This window comes from Cannabis sativa, chromosome 5, assembly GCF_029168945.1.
Source record: "Cannabis sativa cultivar Pink pepper isolate KNU-18-1 chromosome 5, ASM2916894v1, whole genome shotgun sequence".
Lineage (NCBI taxonomy): Eukaryota > Viridiplantae > Streptophyta > Magnoliopsida > Rosales > Cannabaceae > Cannabis > Cannabis sativa.
In genome coordinates this window covers 4,290,007-4,310,640 of record NC_083605.1, presented here as the reverse complement: position 1 = coordinate 4,310,640, position 20,634 = coordinate 4,290,007, and the positions used below count along the sequence as shown (strand labels likewise).

General features: G+C 33.4%; 2 protein-coding genes across 2 annotated transcripts; one reads left to right on the top strand and one right to left on the bottom strand.

Annotated features, from left to right (window-relative positions):
• Window positions 1–604: 604 nt before the first annotated feature.
• LOC115716397 (starch synthase 1, chloroplastic/amyloplastic) lies at window positions 605–6,358 on the top strand. The gene is made up of 15 exons (XM_030645183.2): window positions 605–1,105; window positions 1,677–2,023; window positions 2,119–2,196; window positions 2,289–2,413; window positions 2,572–2,653; window positions 3,099–3,272; window positions 3,509–3,590; window positions 3,706–3,797; window positions 3,886–3,948; window positions 4,039–4,128; window positions 4,372–4,496; window positions 4,779–4,887; window positions 4,974–5,026; window positions 5,742–5,781; window positions 5,883–6,358. Exons 1-15 carry the CDS (start codon window positions 727–729, stop codon window positions 6,039–6,041), a joined length of 1,998 nt encoding a protein of 665 aa, XP_030501043.2. The 5' UTR covers window positions 605–726; the 3' UTR covers window positions 6,042–6,358.
• Window positions 6,359–7,038: 680 nt separating this feature from the next.
• LOC115716427 (PP2A regulatory subunit TAP46) lies at window positions 7,039–10,558 on the bottom strand. Its single transcript, XM_030645215.2, has 9 exons — window positions 10,058–10,558; window positions 9,863–9,985; window positions 9,499–9,585; window positions 9,277–9,381; window positions 8,552–8,713; window positions 8,403–8,438; window positions 8,218–8,289; window positions 7,648–7,928; window positions 7,039–7,522 (listed from the first exon to the last, which is right to left on the bottom strand). The coding sequence occupies exons 1-9, from the start codon at window positions 10,154–10,156 to the stop codon at window positions 7,264–7,266; spliced, it is 1,224 nt and encodes a 407-aa protein (XP_030501075.1). The 5' UTR covers window positions 10,157–10,558; the 3' UTR covers window positions 7,039–7,263.
• Between the last annotated feature and the right edge of the window lie 10,076 nt (window positions 10,559–20,634).

Genomic DNA, 20,634 nt, shown 5'->3' with positions numbered 1-20,634 from the left:
GATCGTACCGCTGACAATCCCCCAGTTTCGTTTTCGGCACCTTTTCTGGATCTTGCACCAAAATAATAAAAGGTACAAAAATTTACAGGTGTAAAAAAAAAAAAGAAATTAAAAAAGAAAAATTTTATTTACACTTCAAAATTTGTTAAACATACCCATTTTAATAATTTTAATTTAATATAAAATTATATCTTTGGTTATATTAAATTTTTTCAACTTTTTTCTTCCAATTCATAAACTTAAAAAATATACATATCAAATAAAATTAAATTATATTTTAAATATTATGACAAAAAAATTAAAATAAAAACTTTTATGAAATTTTCTTAGTAAAAAATAAAAAAAAATATATACATGAGTTTGAAAAAATTATGAAAATCAAATCAAAATAAGTATTAAAATTAACATAAAATAATATGAAAAAAAAATTTTAAAAAAATATCAAGAGTAATTTTTAAAAATTATTTAAATTTATATATTTTTTTTTAATAATAAAGTATTTTTATAATTTGGTGGGGTGCAAATAAAACACCCCTTAAAAAATTTCCATTTTTGTCATAAATCTCCTTAGATATTTCTATTTTCTAATTTTTTTATTTAAATAAAAAATAAAAATTATTTAAATTAAATAAATAAATTGGAAAAAATTGATGATCCCTTTCGTGAATTGGTCACTCACTTTCTATCTCCATTTCTGAGGCTCTCTCTCTCTAGTTTTGTTCTCTAATGGAGTCTCTACGAGTTCTGGGTGGTATCATCCATATCCCACCATGCAACTCGTTCTCCAACTCAGTTACATCTAAGCTCGATAATGGCAGAGCAGGTAGACAAGTGGGTGTTACAACAACAACGAGGAGGAGAAGAAGAAGGAACAATAATAGTAATGGCGGAGGATTGTGTGTGAAGCTTACTGGTTCGGTTTTAGGTGGAAGCGATGAAAGTAGATTGGGTTTTGGAGGAGCTGGTGCTTCTACTTCACGAGATCATAATGATGATGATGGTGGTGGTCGGACTCGGAGGATTGATCGTGAAAAAGGTCTCATTTTGGGTGCAGAGAGAGATGATTCTGGCTCTGTTGTTGGGTTTAATTTGATCCCTCATTCTGGTATGTTTCTGTGTTTGTTTATGTATTTTGAGATTTTTTCATGTTTTCAACTTTGTATAATACATTTCCAATTTCCAATTTCCAAATACAATAAAGAAAAAAACTTTCTTTTCTTGGGAAGATTTTTATATATTTATGTATATATATAGTGTACTTTGTTTGGTCAAGGGTGCTTTAGTTTGTTATGTAATAAAATATTGTAAAAAGAACTGTTGAAAATGGAATAGATTAGGCTTTTGACAAATTATGATTAGTTTTGTTGAACAAGTATTTGGCTTTTTTGGTTGTGTTGAAAGTTTAAACCTATAATTTACAGTTGTAAGCAGACCCAGATTATTAAATTGCAAAAGAGTAAAACAAAATGTTCAATAAAAGATTCTTTTTCTTAATAGGTTGTGGCACATATGATAATTAAGGACAGTGAAGGCTTTCTTTGCAATAATGTTATTAGGATATGTTCCATGTGGTCTACCATGTCTACTGTTGCCAACTTAAGTATTGATAACTTGTCCACTTAGTTTATTAAATTGTGTGACCAAGTTATGTTAACAAGCTCAATAATTGACTGTAGATGACTCCCTTGCAAATGCGATTTCTGATGAAATAAAACAAGCTGAGGACATTGATGGAGTGGAGAAACCACATACCAAAACAACCTACAATATTGTCTTTGTTACTGCTGAAGCAGCTCCTTATTCAAAGACAGGTGGCTTAGGAGATGTTTGTGGTTCTTTGCCTATTGTACTTGCTTCTCGTGGCCACCGTGTCATGGTTGTCTCTCCTAGATATCAAAATGGTACTGCTGCAGACAAGAACTTTGATGGTGCTGTCGATACTGGTGCTCGTGCTAATGTATTATGCTTTGAAGGAGTGCAAGAAGTTGGTTTTTTCCATGAGTACAAGGAAGGTGTTGACTGGGTAAGAACTCTGATTTATTTAGATCAAAGCTGTTTCTTTGTTTGTTTTGGGAGATTGTGTTTTATCACGACGAACTCTTTCCTTCCTTGCTTCAGGTGTTTGTGGATCATCCAGCATATCACAGACCTGGAAATCCTTATGGAGATGTTTATGGTGCTTTTGGTGATAACCAGGTATGCTTATTGTTATTATCTTTAGCTTAGTAGGCAAAAATACTGTTTTGTTCACCATTAACAACGAGCTGTATTCTGATTTGGTTTTACAGTTTCGGTTCACTTTACTTTGCCATGCAGCATGTGAAGCTCCATTGGTGATTCCATTGGGAGGTTTCACCTACGGGGAGAAAAGTATTTTCCTTGTTAATGACTGGCATGCAGGACTTGTTCCAGTGTATGTTTTTATTAATTTTGCAATTTTTACATCTACTTCTTACTGAATGTGTAAGTAATGTGTTTCAAGGAGCACTCTATTCCCTTAAGATTAATTTGTGACTCAATAAAATTAGCCTTTGGTGGAGTGTTAACCATTACTTGAATTCTGGTGTGTAGGCTTTTGGCAGCAAAATATAGACCATATGGAGTTTACAAGGATGCTCGGAGTATTCTCGTAATCCATAACCTGGCACATCAGGTGAATTGTTTCTTCTTCTTATTATTAAAATTTTTTAAAACTCAAAATACATGAAAATGTCAGAACTCAGAACATTACATGCTTTTCTGCATCATTAGTATGAGATTAAATAAAAGAAGGTTCTTAAACCAGAAGAGACTAAGGGTAGAGGTTCATCTGGTGATCGATAGTATACTTCTGATAAACAAAGGCTTAACTGCTTCTGCTGGAATAGTGAGACCAACTTCTAATCATGGGTGGAAAACCTTCAACTTCATTTTTAATTCATGTGATGAGAGCAAAAAGGTTTTGTTCGATTAATTTGATAACTACACTTAAAAGGAAAGCAGAATGTGATGTCTGAAGCTAGATAGATTATAATTCATGAAATTGACCTTGTGATAATGAAGCTGTTTATGTCTTGTGCAAGCGTGATTGTGTTCCTTTTATTTTTCTCTTACGTCAGGGAGTCGAACCTGCAATAACATACAAGAATTTGGGACTTCCTGCGGAGTGGTATGGGGCATTGGGATGGGTGTTTCCAGAATGGGCAAGGACCCATGCTCTCGACACTGGTGAAGCTGTCAACATTCTAAAGGGTGCAGTTGTGACATCTGATCGGATACTGACAGTCAGCAAGGTTTCTTTTCCTCCACTGAAATGATATTTCGATTATTATTATCATTGACTGCAAAAACTAGAAACACGCATTTAATGGATTTCATTGTTTGATGCTCTAATTGCGAAAAGGTGATCGAAATCTAATACTCTTTTATGTAACATGGTACAAATTTTCAATTGAATAGAGAACTATTTGTGTGTTACTTCATACTTAAGTAGCTGCATTTCTTTTAATATTTCGTTATAATTTTACAGGGATATGCTTGGGAGATCACTACTGTTGAAGGTGGCTATGGTCTACAAGATCTGTTAAGCAGCCGAAAGAGTGTTCTTAACGGTATATCTGTTGAAATTAGTTGTAGATGAGTGGCATGCTTAGAAAAATGACTGATACAAGTTTATGAATGTTATGAAAAGTTAATGGTTTTTGTTTTTTCCTTTTACATTAATAGGTATCACAAATGGAATTGATGATGTTGATTGGAACCCGTCTACAGATCGCCACATCCCAAACCATTATTCCGCTGAGGATCTTTCTGGCAAGGTAGCAAAATTCTTTTGTTTTGAAAGGAAAAAAGATAGTATTGTTGCAAAACAGAAATCTTACACCGTCTCGCGTTAGTGATGTGTAGGTCCAATGCAAGGTTGCTTTGCAGAAGGAGTTAGGTCTTCCTGTTAGGCCTGATTGTCCATTGGTAAGAAACGAATTCCTACTAAACCCATGACTGGTGGTAGCTGGAGAATGCGATTGCATCCCATTATCCATTTGGTTTCGATTTATGTAGATTGGATTCATTGGGAGATTGGATTACCAAAAAGGTATAGACGTGATTCAGCAAGCTATTCCAGAGCTCATGCAGGACGATGTACAATTCGTAAGTTCTTAATTTTTTTTTTCTTTGGGAAGGGGAAAGGTTTTATTGGAGAACCACTTTACTTTGTTTGAACAAGGAGAAGAACCATCTTGATTACACTCTACTTTTTGTGCTTCCATTCATATATCGATAGATAGTATTTTATCAACAAGTGAAGATCACTCGAGTTGCTTCACAAATTGTTGTCATGAAAGTTTTTATGAATCTAAAAAACTCCTTATTCTCTTTCTCACTAACATGCAGGTTATGCTGGGTTCTGGAAATTCACTGTATGAAGAATGGATGAGGGAAGCAGAATCATCTTATAATGACAAATTTCGGGGTTGGGTTGGATTTAATGTCCCGATTTCACATAGGATAACTGCAGGGTAATTTTCATTTCTGTTTTTGAGTACTATTACATGTCCCAAGTATAATCCAACAGAAATTCTTTTACAAGCACTGTTGAGTGGAAAATAAGTAGTTGTCTTTCAATTTGCCCAAATGCAACATTTCCATGAAAAAAATTCGCGAGATTCACTAATTTAGATTGCAACTCGGTTGCCATATTTTATAGATTCACAAAACTTGGGATGTGACTCTTTATTTCACTATTTAAACATAATGAAATATGTTCATGGGACTGACTGATTCTTGATCTGGTTGCCCAGCTGTGATATACTGCTGATGCCTTCGAGATTTGAGCCCTGTGGCTTGAATCAATTGTATGCGATGAGATATGGAACTATCCCGGTAGTTCATGGCACCGGAGGGCTTAGAGTAAGTCCATTAAGCATTTAACAATTTAGCTAAGTGTTTTGTTCTTCTTGGTGATATTTTTTTTCATACTATTTATTTTGCTTCAGGATACTGTTGAGACTTTCAATCCATATACTCCGGATGGGGGAGAAGGCACAGGGTACATAATTTCCCTTAAACTCCTATACTTTCATATAGGCATGTTCATTGGACCACATCCAATGTTTTTAGGTCTATCCAGATCTGATCCAATTATATATGGGATGTTAAATTTTAACATCTGATCCGATCCAATTAATTTCAGTCATCCGATCGATCCAACATCCATTGGATGTTGGATTGGATCGGTTCTGTCCATTGGATGTATTTCATATATATTTATTGATTTAATTTGGGTTTATCCAATATTTCAAACTTAGTATATTTTGGATCAGATCGGATTCATCTAATATTTTAAGTTCAGTATGTATTGGATTGGACTGAATCCATCCAATTCAAGAAAAGAAGAATAAAGTTTTAATGTTAATTTTCATATATACATATAAATTTTATGTATAATAATATAAAATCTAATAATTCATTCAAACTAAAGGAAAATACTAATTAGTTCGATTGGATGTTGGATGTATTAGATTTTTGGACATCCCATCTACCATCCGATTCGATCTAATTGGATATTTAAAAATAATATCCAATGTTTGACGGTCGATTGTAATTGAATCGGTCGGTTCTGATTGGATCAATTGATGCACATCCCTATTTCATACATGATAATACCTAGAAAGCAAAAGGCTTTGTATTAAATAAAGAAAAAATTACCAATAACTTTTGCTTCTTGGATTCTTATTTACAACCATACTGAATTGTATTTACAGGTGGACATTTTCTCCACTAGCCAAAGATGAGATGTTGGCGGTATGTTATTTTATTATGCTTAAATAACCGTTATTAACATTTTACTTGAGAGTGTTAAAATGGTTGAGAAGAAATGTTGCTTATTTGTTAATCATTGGCAGGCATTAAGAACGGCTATTCGGACTTACAGAGAGCACAAGTCTTCTTGGGATGGATTGATAAAAAGAGGTATGCAGAAGGACTTCACATGGGAAACTGCTGCGGAACAATACGAGCAGGTCTTCGAATGGGCCACCGTTGACCCACCTTATGTCGGTTGAGCCACAAGGCGATGAGAAAAAAATGGTGTTACACGAGTAAAACCGATCCTGGTAATGGCTGAAGTAGGCAATACTTTTTGTTGATCATAAATCCAGCTGCTGCATAAAACAGACTAAGTGTTGCCCTTGATGCTTAGGTAGTTAAGTCGTTACCATAATTTTGATTCATCTTCTTTTGATTAGTGATTCTGCTATTTAAACTTTGTCATTAGACTAACTGCTCTTATGACCTTTGTGGTTACAAAAAAGCTACTGTAAAATGTTGTTTTACAATGATTGGAAAATGGGAATGTCCATATTTTGTGTTGTTGAGCCAAGTATGCCATTGGATTTTTGACATTGGGACTAAACTTTCCTGTTTATCTTTCAAATGTTTGATGTGGAAAGAGTTAATTTTATTTGATAATATCAATTGGACGCATTTATTACTAGTGACCCATTTCTGATATTAGTACTTTAAGTTTTGAATTTGTAAGTGCTAAAAACTTGATAACTTTTTTAGTAACTAAGTACCTAAAATTGTAATTTTCATCTAATTCTGTTATTAGACTTTATATTTGTCTTAAATTCCAGTTAGAGTAGTGTTTAGAGTCACAAACTTAAAGATGAAGGGTTTTAAATTATGAAATAATTACATAAGGTATTATTTTTTTTTTTGTAAAAAAATTATATTTTTACGTTTAAAGAATTTATTTTACATTTTTACGGTTTTTTATAAAAACAAGAAAATTATATAAAATTAACATGAAAATAATATCAAAACAACAACAAAAAATAACATACAATCAACAGCAAATTAACAAGAGTACAATATAAAATGACCATATTTTTTGTAAATAAAATCAAAAAAATCGTAAAAATTTGTAAAATTTTATGAAAGTGTATTTTTATAATTTTTGTTGTCTGTGCATTTGTAAAATAAGCCCTTAAATTATTGTGTTATTAATGTGGATCTCAAGATGTAGAAACCACTCTCCCTTAACAAATGTAATCCACATTTTCACTTTAAAAAAAGCTCTTTATAATCAAGTAATTATTATATTCAACATCTAGTTGGCATTGTACATTAGTTGAATCTAAAAGGAAACCACACTATTACAAAATTTTGAAATTTACTCAATAATTAGATTAAGTAAAAGATGAAATTACTAAGCTTCTTGGAATAGAATCTGTGTTATTCCCCCCAAAAGGAACAGATTACATTATTCTTGTGTCTCAATTTTTACCCACATGGGGTGAGCTTCTTGTTCCCTGCGCCCCGGGGATTATCATCTTTCCAGTCATCAAATGCCCTTGCTTTATCTTGGGCAGCCTCATCATCTTCGTCTTCATCTTCATCATCTTTCCTAGGACCAGTTATCTTATTGTCCTTGTACCATGAAGAATTGGCTTCTTCCATGAGTTTAGTATTCATCTCCTGCCAATTGTTCATTATCTCCATCTCTGTCAAACCAGCTTCTTCTATGCTCATGGTTGGCATCCTTTTAGCAAAGAGATATTAGCATTACAAGTAAGGTGTCTAAAGTAATCAAACAAATCCAATTGCCAAAACAGTAATAATGCTTAACATGTAAAATGTTTTATTAATCGCAGTACAGAAATTTACCTGAAACCCGGTTGGAAAACCTGTGCTGTCATCCTTTCTCTTTCACTTGAAAAGCTTCCACTAATAACACTCTGTGGTCCAAATATCATGGGCTGGTGTTTATGCTCATGTGCTTGAGAGACCTTTGCTCTTCCTTCTAGAACATCTTGTGCAAAGGTAGCACATGTGATAGGTGGTGCTGGTTTAGTGTACTGTGCTCGAACTGAGGCATCACGATGCCAGGTCTCAGCTCTTCTGGTCCGGTCATCAAGAAGATCCCGAAAAAATTGCGTATCACCCTCCTATAGTACGTGTTAAAGAAATGGATCAGACAATTTCTCAGAAAGTAAGCAACAAATTTGCAAACTAATCTGCTCAACTGGTCTACCAAAGGAGAAGTTAATCCACCACAATTAAGCTTACAAAAGAAATGCTTCTTAAAATGTCCATGATAGATACCCTAGTACTAATTCTAAAAAAGGAAAAAGTTACCAATGGTGTAAGGATTCTTAAATGTTTTAGATACAACTTATTATGTAATCATAAAAAATAACATCATCATCAGCATTCTCAGATTAAGAAGATTAGTACCTTTTCCTGTTTTTCCTTCATTGCTGATAGCATCTCTTCCTCTTTCTTTAGCATTTCCAACAAATCCAAAGCCTGAAGTTGATAACAATACAAAACTAAATTAAATGTTGGGATGAAAGAATATAAATAATAAGTTTTAAAGGGAAAAAGTCCAAATGATGAAAGATTTAGTTCCACGAACGAACCTTACAGATAGCCAAAGAGATGGTAGTGAACCAGGCCTACAATAAAAAAATAAATAAAAAAAGAGCAGATTTTCGTCAAATATGAGGAGCCATAGACATAAGAAGCAATCATGGCCACCTTAGACCAACATAAGGAGAAATAAGCTAACCTCCCGCTCTTCTTCTCCATCATCATCCAGCACATCTTCCTCGCCAGCCTCAACAGGAGTGGAAAGGGCAGCTGCTCTACTAGAGCGTCCACGACGTTCTTTTCGCTCCTTAATTTCCAGCAACTTAGATTCAGCAGCTCTTTGACGTTTAAAGCGAGCAATCTAGAATGAGAATGATGTATGACCATCAGCTCATTTCAATACCAGTCATTGAGTTCAACCAATTTATGGTTAAAGAGTAATGCAGTAGAAGTACAGACAAGTTAGCAATTTAAACATCTTGTGCACTGCAACAATATTAGCAATTTTTTGGGCAGTATGACTGAAGAAATAGCAGATTTTTTTTTTTTTTTTATGGAAGAGAAGATTATGGGACAAGCTAATGTTTTTGATCACAAAGTGGGTTTATAAATCTAAATGTTTCAAAGGCTTTTCTATCATAGATTTATTTATCTGTTTTCTCTTGTTTACTGTAAGATTCCTTTTATTTTATTTTTGGTTGCTTTCAAGCTCGTGGTCCTTATTATGAAGACCATCTTGGTCTTAGTTTCTTTGCATTCTATTCTTTTGAAATAGTGCAAAAGTTTTGCCTCTATTAAAAAAAATAAAAAATAGACAAGTTAACGACAAAACTAAACAGATGTTTGTGTTTGAAATTTGACAAGTAGTGAGAATGTAACAAAATTCAAGCTTTTCAATCTTCCCAAAAGAAAAAAAAAAAACACCTTTCTGGCCCTTCGATCAACATGGGAATCTGAGTTTCTTTGTGTGGATGCTTCCAACTCCTCTTCTGGTAGAAGTTCCATTGTCTCGCAAAATGTAATGAATTCCTAGAACAATTCAACTCTAAACATGTCATTATTACAGCACACAAAACACATCTAACAAACAGTAAGTAGGAAACATAAATAGCAACAGGATATCTTTCAGAAAGTGAAAAAATCCACCTTCAACTTTGCTTGGGAAGTCTTAAGAATCCGTATCCTATCATCTTCCTCGACCTTTTCAGTCAATTCCCCGAGATAAAATGGCACCTAGAATTGAAAATCAAGTAAGTAGCTGCCTATAACTAAATAAATTATGTCCTTAAACACCCCATTACATCAGAATCAAGCACACATGTAAAGCCACCTTATTAAAAGACCACACTTTTAAATACAATTTCTTCACCAATTTCCTACTTTTTATTCACCTTATCTTATACTTGCTCCAGTATGAAAAAAAACCAAAAATTTATAATACTTTCCAAAACCTATTCCCACAAAAAGAAACATGATATGAATCAAAAATCGCAGTAAGATTCAAAGTTACCAGAATGTATTTGAGATTATTGGTGCTGATATCCTCCTTGGTCTCGTTAGTAGAGAACAACCCAAGCGTACCTACCATATCTTCGCACTTTTCAAGAGCCTCACAACCCTTCCTCACCATTTCCTGAACCAAAAACAAACAAACCATCAGCCACGTAAAATTCTTCAAAAAAATACCAAAAGCCCTTAGACTTACCTGATCAGCTTCACAGGACTCCGTAGCCAATTGATGGATTTTCCGAGCTTGATCGAATAGCGCTGAGAGAGGCATTTCCTCCATTTTTGATTCAACCATGGCTGTAACCCCTTTACTGATCTGTTAAAGAAACAGAAAAACTTAAGTGAAATTAGGGTTCCCGAACACTCTAGGGCTTTCAGAAGGAGGAGATTCTTGAGAATTTGCAGATAAATTCGGGAAAATTCGGACGAGGATGACTGAGAGAGTTATATATACAGATTGGGAAGACTCTGAGCCCTCGGCGTATGTTAGAAAAGATGATTTCTTTCGATTCAGGTGTGAAGCAGTGTACGGTATGTATCGAGGTTTACCAATTAGATGTTGCCACGTATCAACATTTAATGGGATCCATTTTGGGCGAGGCTCATACGACGATCTATTTGTTGTCGTTTTGCGTTTGGGTTCTCTTGGAAACGAGCTCCCTAGTTTTCAAGTGTAGGCCATTTTGTGCCTGGAAACTTCTTCATTTGTGTCACATGAGGTATTTCAAATAGAAAATGGGCCCCACTTTCTAAGACTGTTTATTTATGGGTTGAGTTGTAAAATGACTTTAAATTTAGAAATGTCCACCAAAATTATCGTGGCACATTTACATATCTTTAAATGATTCAACTTATCACCAACAACAATAATTCACGTCATCTTGAAAAATACGCTTTTGGTACGGACAATTTGAAAGCTTTATAAACAAACAAGCCTTCTAGATACGTACAAGACTTCCTTCCCATATGGTCCTTCAAGATTGACAGTAAGCTATCTAAGAGTGTACCTCCAAATTAATAACAAGTTATCCAGGAGAGACATTTCATACACGGTACAAGCTTATCTGGAAGTACCTTTAGAATTCTACAAGACCTTCTGCATAGGACTTTTTGGATCCACACTAAGCTTTCGATATCTTCTCTCCAGATTAACAGCTTCCATTTCGGATGACAAAACTTGTAACCATAACTAACAAATCTCCACCTTGCTATCAAGTTGAAGTCACTTGAATAAATCATTGTTTTAAATGTTGTTGTCCCCTCAGCCCCTTTGGGCTCAACTAACTCTAATCAATTTCAAGCAATGCTCAAACTTACTACTTAACACTACCTTGGTTATCATATCAGAAGGATTATTTTCAGTTGGAACGTTGGCAATCTTCACACTTCTTTCTCCACAACCTCTCGTATGAAAAATGAAGCTTGATATCAATGTGTTTAGTACGTTCATGGTGCACACAATTCTTGGTTAATTAAATTGTACTCTAATTATCACAATAAACAGTAATAACCTTTTGATTGAGCTTCAACACCTCCATCAACCCAACTAACAACAATGCTTCCTTAATCACTTTCATCAAGGCCATATATATAGCTTCAGTTGTCGAAAGTGCCACAACCTTCTGAAGGTTCGCTTTCCAACTAATAGTTATTCCAAACATAATAAACACATATCCGGTCAAAGACTTTCGGGTATCAATACACCCTACATAATTAGAGTCCATATAACCATTAATAACATCCAAGTCTTCATTCTGGTTATTTATACCAAATACCAATCCCTTCTTAATAGTTCCCTTCAAATAACGTAGAATCCATTTTAGGACTTCCCAATGCTCTTTTCTAGGATTTTCCATAAATCTACTCACCATGCTCAGTGCATATGCTATGTCTGGTCTAGTACAGACCATGACATACATCAGGGAGCCAACAACACTAGCATATGGAACTCTCGACATCTCTGACTTCTCAATCTCATCTTTTGGCATCTGAGTAGCACTCAGTTTGAAGTGTTGTGCAAACGCTGTACTCACTGCCTTAGAGCTACTCATTTCAAAAGTATATAGAACCTTTTTGATGTAGCTTGTCTGATTCAAGTACAATAGTCTTTTCTGCGTTTCCCTTCTTATATCCATGCCTAAGATCTTACTAGTCGAACATAAATCTTTTATTTCAAACTCCATCTTTAGCTGGAGTTTCAAGTGCTTAATCTCTTGTACACTCTTGTTGGCGATCAGAATATCATCTACGTACTGCAACATATTCAAAGTATCTCTATTTCTCTCTCAAAAATATATACAAGAATCAAACTTACTTCTCATCAGACCTATCTTGGTCACATAATCATAAAATCTCTTGTTTCACTGTCTCGAAGATTATTTCAAACCATACAGAGACTTTCGCAACAAGCACACTAGTGTTCCTTTTTAGCCTCTTCAAATACTTTAGGTTGTTTCATTAGAATTCTTTCATCCAGATGTCCATACAAGAAGACAATCTTGACATCTAATTGTTCTAATTCGAGTTCTTGACACGCAACAAGTGCCAACAGAATTCTAATCGCTCTATGTTTAACAATTGGAGAAAATACCTCATTATAATCGACTCCTTTCATTTAAGAGAATCTTTTCGCAATCAACCTTGCTTTATATCGTGCCTCTTGTACACCTGGAATGCCTTCTTTCTATTTGTCTATTTACATCCAATGACTTTATCGTCTTCTAACATCAGTATTGCATCCCAAGTCTGTTGGTATTATATTTATTTAGGATCTTAGATCTACTTACAAGTATATTAATTTAACAACCTAATATTGAACTTCTAAAACGATGAACTAAACACATAAAAGTTAAGAATAACTTACAGTGATTGCAGCGGAATTAATGTCTCCTTTCACTCAGATCTCTAACCCTTGATTCCTGTCTGTAGCAGAGTATAATCAAGATCTGAGCCTGAAAGTTCTTCAGTTGGATGTGATCCTTCACAGTCTTCCAAACTATAATGAGGTACTGAGTGATGTGTGTGGGCACTTCTCTCTCACTAGGAATTTCGAAATTTCTCTCTTGTTTTCTCTCTTGATTTCGTGTGACACACAATGCAAAGCAAAGTTTTCTCATGCACAAGAAGAGTAGAGAGGGGCGGCTATAAATAAAAAAAGGGAAGACCACAACTTTCCAAATAAACAGTTTCCTCTTTTACTGTGTAATTGAATAACTGCCTTATTTAGTGTGATTCACCACTTTCCTATTTAGGCTAGGCTTTGATTAGCAATTATATGACAAATTAAATTGAAAATAATAATTGGGAAACATGCAATCATGTGGCCGGCCATGGTGTGTATGGGCCTCACATGGATTTTGCAGTTTCCTCAATTTTTTTTCTATTTCTCCAAAAATGCCATTTTTCCAATTCTAATCATTTAAATGCCAAAACTAATTATTTAATAACTAAAATAGATTATTAAATAATATTGCCATTTAAAATAATTATTAATTTAGACATACAAAGTCTCATAATTAATAATTAAACCTAGAAACCCTCTTATTTACAATTTCATCCCTAAACTGTGAGAATTCACAAATTAGACATAGTCTAACTTTTAGAATTATAATTGATTAATCATAAATCAATTATAGAGTCTTACAAACAGTATAGTCTCAACTAGAATGGGGACCATGGATCTATATACTGAGCTTCCAATAAGTTGAACCGATTTACCAAGTAAATCCCTAACTTATTAATTCCTCGTTGAATCCACTCTTAGAACTTGGAATTTCACTCTCAGACTTATATAGAGCATATCATATGTTTCACGATATCAATATGCTATCTCATTTAACCATTGTTATAATCTTAATGTGATTTAGAGATCCTCTATATAGATGATTTACATCGAGACGGGACCAATTTACCGTTTACACCCCTCAATGTATTTTGCCCATTTGAACACTTAGTTACCTGTAAATGATGTTTTAGTGATCTAATATATAGTCACTGAAACAAGAGCTCATCCATTTACTTCTATTTAACTAAGCTCAAAAGGAATCATCACTTTACTTCTATACACCAGTAGAAGCTATAGATTTCCATATTTATGTTTAGCACTCCCATTCAGTTATGCTATCATGTTCCCAAAATATATGTATTATCCTGACCCAAAGGTAGGCTTTAACTAATAAATCAAAGAACAAGAATAGCATTCCTGAGATTGAGCCTAAGCATATCAGGATTTAGATTCTCTTAATCTAAGATCAACTTCTGACATTGACTTGGAAAGATACAACGGTAAGTTTACAATATCTTTAACCAAGTTCAATATCGGTCCAGTCCAATGCATACTCCATACATTCGAAACCAGTATACTTTGCCAATGTTCTGGAAAGAACATAACACTTACTCCAAGTGTAAGTATACTTCATCGCTGATTATCACATCAGTGTAAATCTAAAACACTGATGAACAAGACCAAATCTTTTGAATCATATAATCACAATCACATTCCACTGTATTGACGATACTGTAATTGTGAATAACTATATGTTCTGGATTTAACTGATTTTGTGCATATATCAAGTATATATATATATTAAACCATAAACATGTAACATACATGTAATCATAATTCACTTCTAAATTGATAACTAATCAGATTGTAATGAGTTTTATTTAGGGCATAAAACCCAACAAAGTCTGGTTCTTCTTCAGGGAGTACATCTCTTCGTACATGGCTCCATTCTATTTTTTCCAGTCTTTACTGTTCATTGCTTGTGCATAGCTAGTACGCTTTTCATGCATAATCTGATTAGCAACATGAAATGCAAATGCGATTAAATTACTTTTTAATATAACCAACTTCTTTGGTGCCTTTACTTCTCTCTGTGTTCTATCTCTAGCCAGTTTATAACTTTTTAGATTATCTCTTTCAGAATCATCTTCTGAATCATCACTTTCGTGATCTACAGGTGTTTCAAGCTCCACTCTTGCCGAAGGCTCAACCTCAAGCTCATTCCCAGAGCTTTAATTTCATCTCAGTTAGTATTGGCTTGACTTCCAGCAGGTTTGTTAATAAATCCCATAGCAGATTCATTAAAAGTCACATCCACACTAATTATACATTTTCTCATTCCAGGCTCCCGACATCACAATCTATATCCTTTGACTTCTTCTGGATACTTCAAGAAAATATACTTTAAGGCCCTTGCCTCAAGTTTGTCCTGCATGATGTATGCATAATAGACACATCTGAATACCTTCAAGTGTTCATAATTTATTGGCTTCCCTGACCACACCTCATCTGACGTCTTGAAATCCAATGATGTTGACAAACATTTGTTAATCAAATAAGTTGCAATGGACACAGCTTTCACCTAGAACACTTTGGGCAATCCAACACTCAATAACATGCACCTAACTCTTTCCAAGATGGTTCTGTTGAACCTCTCCGTGAGTCTATTTTGATGAGGAGTCTTCATCACGGTCTTGTGCCTTCTATTCATTCTTTCTTACAGAACACATCAAAATCATCTGAATAATACTCTAGACCATTATCTCTTCTTAGTCGTTTCGCTTTCCTTCTAGTTTCTCAATCATTATCTTCTAGTGCTTAAATCTCTCAAGAACTTTCGTCTTATTCTTCAAAATAAACACCTATAACTTTCTTGAGTAATCATCAACTATAGAAAAAAAAATATCAGATGTCTATAGGATGTCTTTGACTCCTAGACATAGATTTTATTTATCTAAGGAACAGTTTCCACTATTCCAAAAAATATGGAGGCCAAGGAAAGAATTCCTTAAGAATCAACAGTGAGAGGTCTCATGTATGCTTTGCAATGCATTAGACCAGACACCTATTATTGAGTGGGAGTAATGAGTAGGTATCAAATTAATCCAGAAAAGAAACATTGGAATATAATCAAGTGAATCTTAAGATCAAAAAGAGGAACTATATGTTAGTCGATAATGTTGCTATTTTAATACTGTTAGACTACACCAAATTAAGTTTCTAGACTTGCGTTGATGCTAGAAAGTCTACTGATGAGATGGTGATTACTCTGGGGGTGGAGCAGTGATTCTGAAGAAGTGTAAAAATCTATATGAAGTCTATAACTCTACCAGTGAGACTGAATGTTAAAGTTGCAGGAAAGATACTTATTCAGTCTATGGAAAGTTCTATACAGTTTTTGGCATTGTACCAATAATGAATTAACTACTAGTGTTACTTCTTGACTAACACAGAAGTAGTTTCCAAAAAGTAAAGAATGCAATATATCTAGAGGAGTAGACATATAGAGAGATATTTCACAATATCAAGGATTTTGTGATTAAGGATATGTAATGGTGGAGAGAGGTTGTATGGAATACAACCTGTCAGATCCTATTATAAAGAATACTACATACTACACTTGTTCTGGATATCAAGGTGTTGAGATCAATTGAAATACATTTTTAGTTTTATATTAGTACAAGTGGGAGTTTGTTGGGTTTTCTATCCTAAATAAAACTCATTTCAATATAATCAGATTTACTAATTAATAAAAGATCAAAAATCATTCTATGTTGCATGGTTCACATAATTTATTTCACGATTATATATTTAATGTATAAATTCTATTAAGTCAAGAATATATATATTTATATATTTGTTCATGATTATGGTGTCGTCAACACAGTAGAATATAATCATGATTATATGTTCAAAAGTTTAAGTCCCATGATTTGTAAGTACAGTGGATTTAGATTGACATGATAATCAACAATAAGTTATACTTACACCTTGGATGAGAGTTATGTTCTGTTCAAGGCATTGACAAAGTATAATAGTATCGAATGTATGGAGTATACATTGGATTGGACTAATATTGAACTTGGATAAGATATCATAAACTTACAGTTATCTTTCTAAGTCAATATTACTGGTTGATCTTAGGTCTATGGATCTTAATATTGATATAGTTAGGTTCAATCTTAGTTGTATTATTTATGTTCTTCAATTTGTTCATTAAACTCGACCAATTGGATCTTCTCGTGACATACATATTAAGGATATTGTAGTTCAATTGAGTGGGAGCGCTAATCATAGATATAGAATCTATATCTTTTATAAGTATTTAGAAGTGAAACGATGATTTCCTTTGAGCTTGGCTTGATAGAGATAAATGATTGAGGCCTCATTTCAGTAATTATATTAGTTTTTAAAATATCATTTATAGGTAGCTAAGTGTTTTAAGGATAAAATACATTGAAGGGTAGAACTGTAAATTTGTCTCTATTCAGTGTAGATCATCTATAGAGGATCTTTGACTATTAAGATTGTAACAATGGATAATCATAACGTATCTATATTTTGGTACATATAGAGCGTTCTATATAATTGAGAGTGCAATTCCGAATCTATAGTGGCGCAAGGCGAAATTAATAAGTTAGGGAATTTACTAGGTAAATTCTTGATTTACTTATTGGAAGCTTGGTTATATAGGCCCATGGTCCCCTCACTAGTTGAGATAATACTGCTTGCAGACTTAGTTAATTAGTTTTAATTAATCAATTATAATTCTAAAATTAGACTATGTTTTATTTACGAATTTTCACTAAGCAAGGGCTTAATTGTGAAAAAAGAGGTTTTTGGATTAATTTATTAATTAAGAGACTTTATATGGTCTAATTATAAATAATATAAATGACAATTTTATTTGATAATTAATTATAATTATTAAATAAATAGTTTAGCATTTATAGGATTGAAATTGGAAATATAGTATTATTGAAAGAAGAATAAGTGGTTGAAATAAAGTGATAAAATTATAACTAGAAAGTGGTCCCTTAAGTGGCCGACCACTGTGTGTGAATTTTGCCCAATATTTTTTTAATCCATATAATTCAAACCTAAGCCCTAGTTGAAACACTATAAAAGGAACATGATGCTCTCATCTCATCCAGAAATTTCAACATGCTAAATCTAGTTTCTAACTCTGTCAAACAACTAGTAGATGAGAGACACCTTCTATAGTGATTCGAACCCTCCTTCATTGTTCTTCAACCAATTCGCCCTTAGTGATAGAGTGTCATGCCCACACATAGCAAGTCAAGTACTCAATCATAGTGCAGAAGACGGTAGTAACCAACCCGAAGGAGAGAAAGAGATTTAGGCTTAGATCTTGATAATACTCTGCGACAGAAAGGAACAATGGTTGGAGATCTGAGCGGAAGGCGTCATTATTATTCCGCTGCATCAATGTAAGATTTTCTTAACTCTTATGTGTTTAATTTTATTGTATTAGAAATTCATATTTGGGATGTTAATGAAACATACTTGTTAGTAAATCTAGATCTTGGTAAAATAATCCCAACAATGTTATACAATAGTGGAATCTAGACTTTCCTAACAGATCAAATATTAGTTTCCTTATAGTGTTAATTTTAGGAGTGCTAACATTTGGATCTAAACCTATAATAATTTATAGATTAACTGTTCACATTGAATTAATAGTACATAAGGAATAAATAGATAATTAGAAGGGTAAAACAGTATTTTGACCAACACTAATTATGAACTAATACTTGGAGGTCGAACCACTTATATTGATTATATCAATGAACTACAAGTAAGAATTTTGTAAATATAATTCTATATTGTTAAAGAGTGTAATTCTATATTTATACTGGAGTAATAATAGAATTAATAAACTAATTTGTTCTATTGATGAGATCGATAATAATCAAGTATTTATTGGAGCTTCAAAATATAGGTCCATGGTCCCCGAGTCACCTCTATACAATACTATACAGGGGAAAATCTTATTTGATGAATAAATTTTGAGTGAGAATTAATTTATATGAGAAATAAATTCTTAAGGGTAAAATAGTAATTTGTGAAATTATTATTTTGATTAATTATGGAAATTATAAATTGTATAATTAATAGTATTTAACTATTTAGTTTTATTGAATGAAATTATATTAATTAGTTAAGTATAATATTATTCTTAAACAATATTAAATAGAGAAATATATCATTTTATAGAAAATAATATTTGTTTTAATCCTTGTGAAATAAGAAATGGACTTTTTTATTTTTACACTTCAAAATATATATATATATTTTTTTTTTTGCATTTTTACGAAATTCCACATAAAAACTCCTATTGCAATTAATGGAGTAACCCAAATCGCAACTAAAATCCGTATAGCAACTCACATAGGCCCAATTCACACGTGTAGGGTGATATATAAAGACTCATGATTAATTTTGTTTAATTATTTTATTGATTAAAATAATTTAAATTAAATTAAGCTAATTATCTTTTAATTATTAATGAAATAAATTATTGGATAATTATTTAATTAAAAAGATAATAATTAAAATAAAAGATCTAATTGATATTTGTTATTCAGTTATTAGATATTTATATTTGATTTTGAATTCTAATTCAAATTAAATTAGATATTTTCTTTTATTTTAGATAAATGATTAAAAGAATTTATTTATAACATTATATATAGGATATATAGCAGCATAAATTGAACACATAGAAAAAACCAAAGACAGCAGAAAGTGAGCAACTGAAAGCAAAAAAAAAAAAAAAAAATAGAATTGACTCTCTCTCTCTCTCTCTCTCTCTCTCTCTCTCTCTCTCTCTCTCTCTCTCTCTCTTTCTTAGTCTCACACGCCCACACCTTTTTAGGTGTGTGCGAGATTAAACAACCATGTCTCAATTACAGTGTCTCATGAGTTGAGTACACACTATAATACCTAAATTTGTTCATCCAAATAAGATTTAATAGTCCACTCTATTCCTGAGTGTTGAGTTTGGCTTGGAAGATCAATGTGTGAATTCTTCAATAAAAGCTCTTAGAATGGATGATTGTTAATTGTACTAAAAGAAACAAGGATACACTGATAGGCTTCAAGAGGGATGATATTTCTTTTAGTAGTTTAGATTTAATCTATATATATTATGTTGAGATCCTTGGGCTTATGGTTCATATTAGATAAAAATTATTTTTATCAAATTCTGCTTCCACGTTTATAACTCTGATATGGGCCATAAAAACTAACATGACAATCTCTTAAAAGTCAAGACAGATGGTGGTGAGACCCACATAGCACCCTTCAAACCATGATTGTTTATAGGTTGGGCCTCAGTGTATTCCTCTTCAACATAATCCTGACCAGCCACCAGGACTTCATCGTCCTCGGAGACGGGTTCTCCGTCCTCATTGAAATCACCAAAAGGAAGTACCTAGACTTCCTCTTCTTCCTCTCCTCCTTCTCCCTTGGCCTCAGAAGGGGTGGCAGGACGGGCCTCGCCTTGGTCCTCCACTTCTTGGACCTCAATGTCCCCCTCAAAAATTTATCCTTCCTTGGTCAGAGGTCTAGCTTTCTCCATTCTTGTTGTAGCAAACAGTCGAGCATAGTGTGGGTCAGTTTATAAAGCCTTCCTCATGGTCTACTTTGTCTGCTCCATCATTCTACATTTGGGCGGAGGCTTTGATTCATTGGTATGTTTTACAATAGTCACAGCAAAGTCAGCTACAACAGCTCCCTTAGCAGACAGAGCTAGTCAAGCTTCAGGCAATGTCTCAGTAACCCCAGGCTGGACCTTGTACGTACAGGACGCAGGAAGATAACACTTTCAACCTTTCTTTAATTCCCAGATAAAATGCCCATACCCTTCTCCACGTATTTGGTCGGGGTATTGATGATGCTGCACCTCGGGCTTCGAAGACTCTGTATGTTCACTACTCACTTCCCAGTCCTCAAAACTAGAGTTT